Source organism: Wyeomyia smithii, chromosome 1, assembly GCF_029784165.1.
Source record: "Wyeomyia smithii strain HCP4-BCI-WySm-NY-G18 chromosome 1, ASM2978416v1, whole genome shotgun sequence".
NCBI lineage: Eukaryota > Metazoa > Arthropoda > Insecta > Diptera > Culicidae > Wyeomyia > Wyeomyia smithii.
The window spans coordinates 33,295,291-33,306,247 of record NC_073694.1 but is presented as its reverse complement, the minus strand read 5'-3'; the positions used below and the strand labels follow the sequence as shown (position 1 = coordinate 33,306,247).

The 10,957-nt window shown below is 39.5% G+C and overlaps 1 protein-coding gene across 1 annotated transcript; it reads left to right on the top strand.

The window, feature by feature from the left end:
- The first annotated feature begins 8,182 nt into the window (after positions 1–8,182).
- LOC129729578 (U3 small nucleolar RNA-interacting protein 2) lies at positions 8,183–9,836 on the top strand. Its single transcript, XM_055688252.1, has 3 exons — positions 8,183–8,367; positions 8,420–9,174; positions 9,236–9,836. Exons 1-3 carry the CDS (start codon positions 8,311–8,313, stop codon positions 9,834–9,836), a joined length of 1,413 nt encoding a protein of 470 aa, XP_055544227.1. The 5' UTR covers positions 8,183–8,310.
- Positions 9,837–10,957: the final 1,121 nt, after the last annotated feature.

The following is a 10,957-nucleotide window of genomic DNA, read 5'->3' as shown; positions in this document are numbered from 1 at the left end:
AATTCTGTTGTAGTTTATTTAGTTAATACCCCCACTGTTGGGACAGCACAAAGGCTGCAATCAACATAACCGATTTTGAATAACAAACTGCCCTGTTAGAACGCATTCACAAAGGCAGTTAATTCGAATATGCAGAGCGAATATGAAGTCGATTCAATCAATCAGCATTAACAGAATTTCGTCGTCTCCCAGCTGCCAAGTTGCAACATGATGCAACACGCAACAACAAGCCAACGAAATCGCTTGATGTTACAAACCGCAATAAAATACGGGTTAAAACCGTTGCGTGTGTGAGAGCACCATCGGTGTTTATTCGCTGTAAACAAATATCGAATGCGAATTGAGGAATAATTGGTCTAAAGAATATTAGAGAATTAGACAACTGAACAGAAGGGCGTGGCCTATTACGTAGCACCCTCCGGCTATAAAAGAGTGTTTCTGGGAAAACTAGCTACATTCATTAGTCGGAAGGTGAGCTGGATGGACCGTCCACAACGTTGACAGCAGTAGCAGCAGATATCGGCACTAAGCAGTTGCAGTAACAGACCATAGCAGCGGGTCGCGCCTGTGGCTGCCTTTAAATTAAGCACTTGCCCTGTGGTTGGTCACCATATCTCAGGAGCAGCGCGGTTCTTCTCGCTTCTCAACGTGTGTCGTCAGACTGCCGTTATTGCCCCACTACTGAGGCAGCATAAAGGTTGCCATCAGCAAATCCAATTTTGAGCAGCAAAATGCTTTTCTCAGGGCAAATAAACAAATATTTGAAGGTTAATGATTTTTTGACAACTCAAGCGAGCAATTTGTGCTGGATAGTAGCAATTTAAATCTGTAGCAGCCGTCTAATTTACAGAATGTGAAACAGCTTTTACAGCTCGTGTTTTCAGTGTCTTTATTACCCCACTGTTGGGGCAGCACAAAGCGTAGTGTGCGTAGTTCTACGTCAGTTATGCGTTCGTGTCTTGGATACAACCTCCTACTTTTTTGTGGCGATGGAGCTTGGTTCCAGTGTTAAGTCTGTTAGTCTGTGCTTAGCTTTTGAGAAAAAGTTTGTTTTACATTTCTCCTTGCATTTCTCCATCTAGAGCTTCTTATCAAAAGTTTGGGAATATTGTGAAATCCCATGAAAAATTAATTTAAGGGAAAGGTTTAGTCCTATTTTGATTCGATTGATATATTAGTAATAATTCAAATCTTCTCAGATACAATTCAAGATTACGTAAACGCAGATGCATTCACAAAATAAATTATTATGAGCTTTTCGATTTAAAGTGACTATTCCAATTGTTCAAAATCATTGGATTACAAATAATTTGAAAAAAAAACGAAAATAAATATTTTTTTTAATTTAATCATTGGGCGATTGGAATGACTGTTCGACCGACAGCTGGCGCTGCAGTAAAAATGATGATGATGATTCGTAGGCAGCATTTTAACCAAGCCATTGGCATCCCTATACAGAGTAACAGTAAATGACAATGAACTCATGTCCTGGGTTTTGAACCCACTCATTTGTGCCCACTGTTAGCTGTCAGATAAAGGTGTATGAAAAGTGGCGGTGATATGCTATCTCGTTTACACATACGTTGAGATGTTCGCTCTTGAATTATGGTGCGATGCCATTGGGTTGATTTAAACCTATCAAGATTCTATTTGCAGTGAGTTATCAGGAGTTCACGCAACGGGAAACTTCAAAAATTTAGATATTTTTCACTAGATTGAAACTAAGAAAATACAATTCCAATCGGCGATTCAAAGCAAAATTAAAAACGACCGTGCGACTTCTGGATTTGAACTTTAGAACTAGAAAAATGATATATTTAATTTTTAGACACACACACAGGAGACTGTTTTTCGTGCGATATTTGCGTAAAGTCAGCTAGTTAGAAACTTTCAGTAGCATCTAGTACACTGTTTACTGTCAAGAAAAAAGTAGGAGGGTGGTATTCAAGACACGACCGTATGACGTTGGACTACGGTATTCTTATATTCCATTAAAACAAATAATAGAGAGAATTGCAACTCTAGTATTTGCTGCAATTTTATCTAACAGTGCATTTCTGGATGCTGAGACGTTAAAATGTTATAAATAATAATATATATTAAAAGAATGGATATTTTTTATTTAATCGCTGTCATTTCATACATATTCGAATCAACCTTTTGTTTGCTGCACTACCAAGACAATCATTTAATTGAGCGAATTGGTAACATTTTCCTATCTAAGCAAAAAGCAAACTTTACGAAACTATCTGAAATTGGAGCCCAGAACGATTCAACCGAAAATTTTTAATTTGAAAACTGTTTGACATTTAATCGATAAAACTCATGCTAGGTTAGTTCCAGCCCAGCATATAACTTCATGTATTTGAAAAAAAAAACGATTCACGATAGCGACAAGTTTGTTTCTTTCTCTGTGTGCGAGAAACAAAATCAAAACCGCGCACCGAGAAACAAAAACGAAAATTTAATGAATGCTCATTGAGAAAACTTGCAACTCTTTTTACCAATAACTTATGATACTCAAAAGAACCCGTTTTGATCTAAATCAAATTTCTAGTAAATAAGTGTTGATCATTCATAGGTAGTAATTTTTCCTCGATGAATAAAGACTGGCTGAAGAAATTAAAATCGCTGCTGTAAAATCAAATTCACAACTGTGTTCGTTAAGACGTTTTAATATTTTCAATGACAATAATAATCTTCGATAAACACCCGCTATAGTTATTCACACACATGCTATAACTATCTAAACACGCGTTAAAACTATTCATACACACGCTGTAGCTATAGCTATCCATACACACGCTATTCCTTTCCATACATCCGATACAACTATCTATACACACGCATAAGCTATCCAACCATGTGCTATTACTATCCATACATACGCTATAACTAATCATTACACACGCAGCAGCTATCCACACACAAGCTATAACTATCCGTACACACGCTGAAGATATACACGCAATAGCCATAATATGCTACACATGCTAGTGTCTTACACACGCTATAGCTAGCCATACACACGCAACAGCACCATCCCTATCATCGCAAATGTCATAGCAATACAGATGCACATACGCTATATGTGCACACTGCACACACACCCAACGTTTTCACCCAACGATATCTGAATTGGATTACCGCTGGTGGGGTCCAACTCAGATCGAAGGAGCACCGAACTGAATGAAGAAATGCAGCTTCCCACTACCTCCGCCGCTGCTGCCTGATACCACCGCTCTGGTTCTGCTGCAGCTCAGTTTGGCCGCTGGAATCAGCCACCGCTGCTGATTATACAAGACCGGCCTGGTGGCCTTTCACTTGTTAACTGATGACTGCTATGAGACGACACAGGCTATTATATAGCCCAAAGCAAAAATCCATCCGCGAGCAAACAAGAAGCGAGCTTGTGATTGGTTGAATGTGCACGACTTTTAACACAACTTTTAACTAGTTTAGTATCGAAAACATATTTAAATTATTATATGACAATCTTGCGCAATATTTCCCCTATCAATCAAGCCATTGGTGTTTAGAATCTGTTCAGTGGTAATGATAAAAGAAGCATTTTAAAACGGTGTTGAAACACCTGTTGCAGCTACCGAAAGCGAGCTCGTTATTGGTTGAAAACTGTGAGACTGTTTACAAAGTCAGATCGGTTGTATCCGTTAGTGTCGACTGTGCTTGTGAAGAGAGGTGGTGATTGGTTGCTCGGTATGATTTAGACAATCGATGTGATTTATCAATTTTTCAATAGTGTATCTCGAACAATAGGTTATTTTCGTTACATAAATTCAACTGTAAAAGAATTTCTGATCGGTTGATGCCAAAACCTCGAAATTCTGAAAAGAAATGACTGATATATAAGCGCTTAAAACCTGACCACTTTTCCCTGGTTTTCCCCGGTTGAATTACTAGATTTTCAAATTCAGGTGCCTAACTTCGATATAGACGTTAGTCCAACGTCAATAATATGAAATTGTAAATATATGAAATCCGGTTTAGTTTCTAATTTGAGGTTATGTTTTTACAGGATTTGGTAGTTACATAGAGTGTTTGCAAAGATGACTAGAACAAAATTCCTGACTTCCAGTTTTTTATGCATTTTGCCAACGACACCTTTACAACGGTTAGTGCTGCCATCTGCTAACTTAAATTCGCATAAAACTATGGTTATTAGCAAAACCGATTTATCGTGTATAATCCGCCAGATGAAAACAAAAACTAGATGGCAGCACCATATGAGGATATTGAAAATTAGATGGCCGCACCGTGCAAAGATATTGAAAATCAGATGGCAGGACCATACAAGAATATCGAAAAAGAGTGCTTCACCTTTCGTCACCTGGCCGCCATTATCATATTACCAGTATACAAATTAGTTCGACTTTTGTTCACGCGCAGCGTCAATCGTGTCCGCTGTATACTGCAAGAGTCAGGTATCTTGTACTAGTCATCTTTGGTGTTTGGAATACGCTGTTTCAGGGGTATGTATATTAATTTTTCTTTTGATAAGAAATTTCAAAAGAAATACATATTCTTCTGACTTTTCTTAATTGAACAGCAAAACTATTGAAAAATCGATTTCGAATTTTAACAACTGTAAGTGGTTTTAAGACAAACCCTACCGTCAAGAAATCATGACACAGGGAGGCCAGGTCATTTTTCAAATATCTGCACATTCCACAAAACAATGTCTTTATACATAGGAAAACTCTAAACACGGTCCCCGTTGAAAGTTTACAAAACTTCCAGTGACACATTGAATCGAGTGCGGTTAATCAACCGATTATTAGGCTTCCACTTATTCTAGGGAACCTGTATATTAGAGAAATGACAAGACACTCACCGTTAAGGCAACTGTCAACATCAAAACGGATAACGGCAATGCAATATTATAGAACTCGCCCGTTTTGATGTTGACAGTTGCCTTAACGGTGAGTGTTTCGGCGTCTCTCTGGTGTATAGGCTGACTAACTTATTCAGACGCGCTCAAATGTTTTCAATATTAAGACATGTCTTTACATCTGGCATCCCTGTCATGACACAGTGACATGCGGAAATGTCACTTTGCTTATAGCGATTTTCTTTATTCCACTGTGTGCGGGCAAAACTGTCGAGGAATAATAAAACGTCATCGCCATTTAAGACGTAAGTAAGAAAGAGAGGCCAGATAATTGTTTACGAACTTAGCACGTGCGGTGGTGGGTTGAAGCTGACAAATTTTACAGTGCGCTTCAGGCAGCACTACAAGTCAAAACTGGGTCAAAATCGAGCGAATAAAGAAGGGTTTTGACAGCAGTTAGTGCGCTTCCAGGTCAAAACGAGGTAAGCTGGTGGAATAAAGAAATTTGCCATTACTATCAGGGTTATATTCCCCAAAAGCCAGCAACAGCACACTGAACCAAATTGCTCGCTCACAAGTGTACGATTATTGCTTCGCTTGAGCCCCATAACGATTGTGCGTCATTTTTGAATTGATTATCATCCTTCGGTTGTGCAGCTCAAATCAAGATAAATTGTATTACTTTCGGGTGACAAATATATAGCAACAGGTTAAAAACAGCATGATTATTATTTCTTATAAAAAAGATTATGAGTGATTATGAATGAGCATAACAAACATCGTACTTTTCAATAGTTATGAAAGAGATACATTATTTTCTCGAAGTTTGAAGGTAGATAGTATTTCACTTCATACGTTTTCGGTATAATCTCATTTTGTTTACAGTTTGTTAGATTCGCCCTTATCACGAAGTATTCCGGAATTTCACTATTGTATAACAATTTCCTTTATTGAAAATTTGACAAGTGAAAAGCGGACCCCACAAGTTTCCTGGCACCCGGGACCCACAGCGCTAAATCCGGTGCTGACTGTATGGATATCATAGCTGCGGAAAACGACAATTGAAAACTAAACATCTAGAATGCCAAAAAAAGCTAGACTTTGACAATAATTCCTGTTGAACCATTGGATAAAATGAAAATCTAAAAAACTAAAGCTAGTTTTTGCTGTTACTTCTCTTCTATTTGTTTAGTTGATAAAAAAAAACAGAAGTAAGAAATAGACATATTGTCATAGATTTACTAAATGACACATTTTCGAGAAAGCTGGAAACTTTCGTTCGCAGACGCCGGAGCTGACTTAGAACCGGAGCTAGGATTCAATTTTTTGTTACGATTTCTATATGGTTCAACACTGAATGGATAACAACAATGTTTTATGTTCAAACATATCTCTGGTAAATACACATGCACAGACACACACCATGTTAACATACCTGACTTAAAACAAAGGAACAATGATCATCTTCGCCTGCACTCCATTGGCACGAAAAATCTAGACCATTCGTTTTACCCATGTTATAATGAATCAGCGATTCCTTGATATTGAAATTAAAATCTGCGGTTGGAGAATTTTGAGAAGCAGAGGACTGTTCTTTCAAAGCATCCTGGTCCTTCACACTTTCTACTAAAATAAATTTAGGTTCTGAATTAGATTCCATTTGTTTACCTACAGCGAGCCCCTGTGAAATAAAAACAAATACCTTTGTTATGAAACATTAATTTAAAATGAACATTATCACGATTATCGCGTCACTTTAAAGTAGTTATAAGTGTATGAGAAATAAATTGTTTTTCTTCATAACACTATTGCAATTTCTCAGTTAAAAAAAACATTCTACCTAAACCTGATAACTTTCCTTACCGTTTCGTTTTTCCAGTTTGCGATTGTATCGTGCACTTCCTTCGCATCAATGTTACGTGTGCCAAGGATGGAATTCCCATCGCCAATGTTGAACGTAAAGAACGACTCCGGTGGAAAGTTGCGATCTAAAAACAAAATATAAAATTAGCATCCATTATCTTCATTGATGGAACATTTATAATTACCGGAAAGCTTAAATATCACCGCTGTCGGTAAATTTAATTGTTGTGCCAACGTGAGCACATAATTGTAACTCTCGTCTCGTTGTACTCCATTTTTCAGATCTGGAAAGAGCAAAAAAAAGAGCTTTCAGTATTAGACTTATAAAAGATTACAAAATACTCAAAATATTCGCCAAGCACATAACTTTTAGCACATTTCAATTACCTTCAAGAGAATATAGTTTCAGCTATTGGTATTAAATATTTCTGGCGAGATTGAAAAGATCGAAATTTTCGTAAACCTGGCTTCGAAAAAAACTGACTGCAATATGGTGGAAACGGTGTGAAACTGGATCGTATAACAGTTCATGCTCATATGATTTCCCGTATGGGGCTGCCATGGATGATTTTCGTTCACATATACGCTTAAGTTCATGTTGCCAAATTTTTCAAATTAAAACCCCTATTGCATTTTTTTTAGTTCAAATCTACCGTTTTTTACCTCCCCGTAAACTTGTGATAACTCACTGCAAATGGAATCTTGATAGGTTAAAATAAAAATCAAAAAAATCATATCAAGACTGGCATCTCTCGATCGATCCCACACAAATGACAAGCGTCACATTTAACAGTTGAACATTGAAAGTGCTGGTAATTACATCGCTGCGAAGACAGAGTGTGCGTATGTGGTGGTCCAACCTGTGCGTTTGGCTTGTATTCGCATCACCAGCCAGAGATGCCAGTTTTTTTTTGACAAGCCTGTATAATCCATAAAAAATGTCTGTATAAGTCCGTATACCGCTGCGAAAAAAATTACCAATACATTGATGCCTAATTATTTGTCGACCTGTGCGATTGTTTTGTTTTATTGCTTGTTTTGATTGTTCTTTTTCGAGTTTATCATAGTTGGTCGATTAATCGATGACTAATTTAACTTTTTTCCTAGTAACACATAGAAATGAGAGTCTTTCCCGTGATAAAAATCGTCGTTCGTTGTGATGTAGCTAAACTGACACTTAACCGGATCAGTTGTATTCTTTTTGACGCCAAAAACATCCATTTAACACAAATATCTCACGAAAAACAGTCTCCTGTGTATATCAGCCTTGGCTTTAAAGTTTAAATCCAGAAGTCGCACGGTCGTTTTTAGTTTTGCGTTAAATTGCCAATTATAAAGATTTTATTTTTCATCCCATCATCCTGGACTTTGTATCAGAATGTGTGCGCCTCTAGTTGTGAAAAATTGTACTACAGCAGTTTTAGATACACCCTGTAAGCAACATTTTTGACAGCAAATATATAAAACAAACCCACATGTCGCTTACTCGTTTTATTTACAGTCCTGCGAAAACCACCAGTAGTACGTTATTTTACTGCTGCATGCTGTTTCCGATTTAACTCGAGAATTATTTTGTGTTTAGCTAAAAAAGTCTCGCGATGTCTTCGTTTTTCATTAAAGGAAAACCCAGGACCGAAAAAGCAGCGAAGCGCAAGGTAGGTTTTGTTCCCACTACAATCGATTTTAGCTTATTCGTTGCTGTTGCAGTTCGAAAAAACCAGCTCCAACAAAAAGGAAAAAATACCACGCAAGGAAAAGCCACCGGCCGAATCGGAGGAGGAAATCGATAGCGACCAGGAGGAAGAACTATCGGCTGCGGCTGCCGCGTCTAAGAAGAAATTCAACTTTGATGATGAAGATGAAGGCATTGTGGAAACGCCCCAAGATAAGCGTTTGCGTTTAGCCAAAAAGTACCTCAACGAGGTTGAGGAAATCGAACGGGCAAAACGGGAAGACGACGAACTGCATGATGGTATCACGAAGACACTGAGGGAGGATTATTTGGATAGTGTGGGGAAATTATACCGAGAGGTTTCGGATAACTATTTTGGGTTCGATTTGGCCGGTGCGGTCACTCTGAAGTTCAAACAGCAGCACCTTTCACCGACTTGCCTGTGTCTAACAGAAGACGATCGGTTTTTGTATGTGGCCAATAAAAATGGAATTATTGTTCGATGGGATTTGAACAAGAAGGAAAAATTGGGTTCAACAAAACCGCAGCGGACGTCAGTTCAATCGATGGCAATATCGTACGATTTGAAGTTTTTGGTGGTCGCCGATGGAACCAACGAAATTAAGGTTTTGGACGGTACGTCGCTGGAAACTATTAACACTCTCAGTGGACACTCGAATGTTGTCACTGGAGTTGTGTTTCGCAGAAACACCCATCAGTTGTATTCATGCAGTAATGATCGAACGGTTAAGGTTTGGTCGTTGGACGAAATGCTGTATGTTGAAACGCTGTAAGTTTTAACCTTATTTCTTTTTTACAAAAATAATCCTGTTTTATTTAATTGATTTCAGCTATGGCCACCAATCACCAGTTACCAGCATTGATGCGTTAGCTCGAGAACGCGCTATTACAGCGGGAGGCAACGATCACTCGATCCGTATTTGGAAAATTGCAGAAGAATCGCAGCTGGTTTACACCTGTCCAGCGACTGTAAATAGCGTTGAATGTGTTCGGTTGATAGGTGACGAGCATTTCCTTAGTTGTGGCACTGACGGCTCTCTATCGGTTTGGAGCTCCGGTAAAAAAAGACCACTTCACACGGTTGCACTGGCCCATGGCCAGACATCGAACGGTGAAGCTAACTGGATTAGCTCAATCGCCACACTGTTGAACACGGATGTGATTGCGTCCGGTTCGTGTGACGGATGGGTCCGGTTGTGGAAGCTTGTTGGTACGGGTAAGAAAATCGAACCGTTGATGGAAGTGCCGATGGAAGGATTTGTGAATGCCCTTAAGTTTACCGCTGATGGTAAGCGGTTGATAATTTGCGTAGGACAAGAACACCGACTTGGGCGATGGTGGAGTTTGAAGCAGGCGAAAAACAGAACCGTTGTGTTGCCGCTGAATGTTGTTGAAAAGGAAATCATTGGAAATGTGAATAAAGTCTTGTAATAAAAAGGAAGTGTTTATTTTACCGATTGCATTGACGAGAACGAGATTTAATCCTTTTCGCGTTCGCCATGAGTACTGTCGAGATCCCATACGTTATCGGTTTCATGGTTGTCATGGTAGAGGACGGAGTATCCACCACTGCATGGATCTGCAGCCAATCGTTAGAATCACTATCTGCTACCTCATTTAAAAAAAAACGACATCTCGGCTGACTCGTAATCCTTTTGCTTGAACTGCATATCCGACGAAAACCCCTGACTCAGATTTCGCATCCCACTACTGCCTTTTGACCTTAGAGACATGACACGTCATGTTCACGCCAAATACTCGCAGTTAAAACAGATTTATTTTCTTGCCAATGAATGCTTCTTCTGAAGGTACCCTCTGACTGTGATCGGTTGATCAAAATTGCAGCAACTACTACAACACCTTTCACCCAAAAACGTTGCTACACTTCAGTTTCGAATGGCAGTTATAGCACCTTCTCCACCACAGTTAGAGTCTTCGCTCAGCGAGACGGTTTCACTCTGGATTATAGGCAACGATCTTTTCGTTATGGAAGTTCCGAGTCGGAATTTAATACCGGCACCAAGGCCAAGGATAAAGGTCACCTATTTCCACCTATAGACCCCGCCCATGTGAGGTGCGCTTGGCAGGTTGAAGTTCCACTGAGTTCTGGCATCGGTGAAGGCGTCTTCAAGGTCCTATGACCGCTTTGTTGGCTGCTTGGAAGTTCGTCCCGTTAACGGAGTAGAAGTCCAAAGGCTTGCCTCTACGACACACGAAACGTCGGATAGCCATTGGACACGATTGTGTCGTCAAACTGTGTGCTACTTCGAGGTGGACAGCCCTAGTTGACATGCAGGTAAACAAACAGATGTATCTCCTCTCTGATCTGCGTCCGACAGTTACCGTAAACGGTCCACAATGATCTACACCGGTGTGGCTGAACGGTGGCAAATTCGGCGTGGCACGTGACTTCAGGAGCGGAGCCACGCGTGGGTTCTGCGGATGGCACATCTTCACTTTTCTCCAGACGCATGCCTTTCCGATCTGCTTCATCGTCGTCCGCATACTTGGAATGTTGTATCGCTGTTGCAGTTCGTTGACGGGAGCTTCTA

Excerpts from the sequence above, each read along its gene's own strand:
- LOC129729578 (XM_055688252.1), top strand. The coding sequence starts at position 8,311 with ATGTCTTCGTTTTTCATTAAAGGAAAACCCAGGACCGAAAAAGCAGCG. Across the intron at positions 8,368-8,419 it reads AAAAAGCAGCGAAGCGCAAG|TTCGAAAAAACCAGCTCCAA; the intron begins GTAGGTTTTGTT and ends TTGCTGTTGCAG. Across the intron at positions 9,175-9,235 it reads ATGCTGTATGTTGAAACGCT|CTATGGCCACCAATCACCAG; the intron begins GTAAGTTTTAAC and ends AATTGATTTCAG.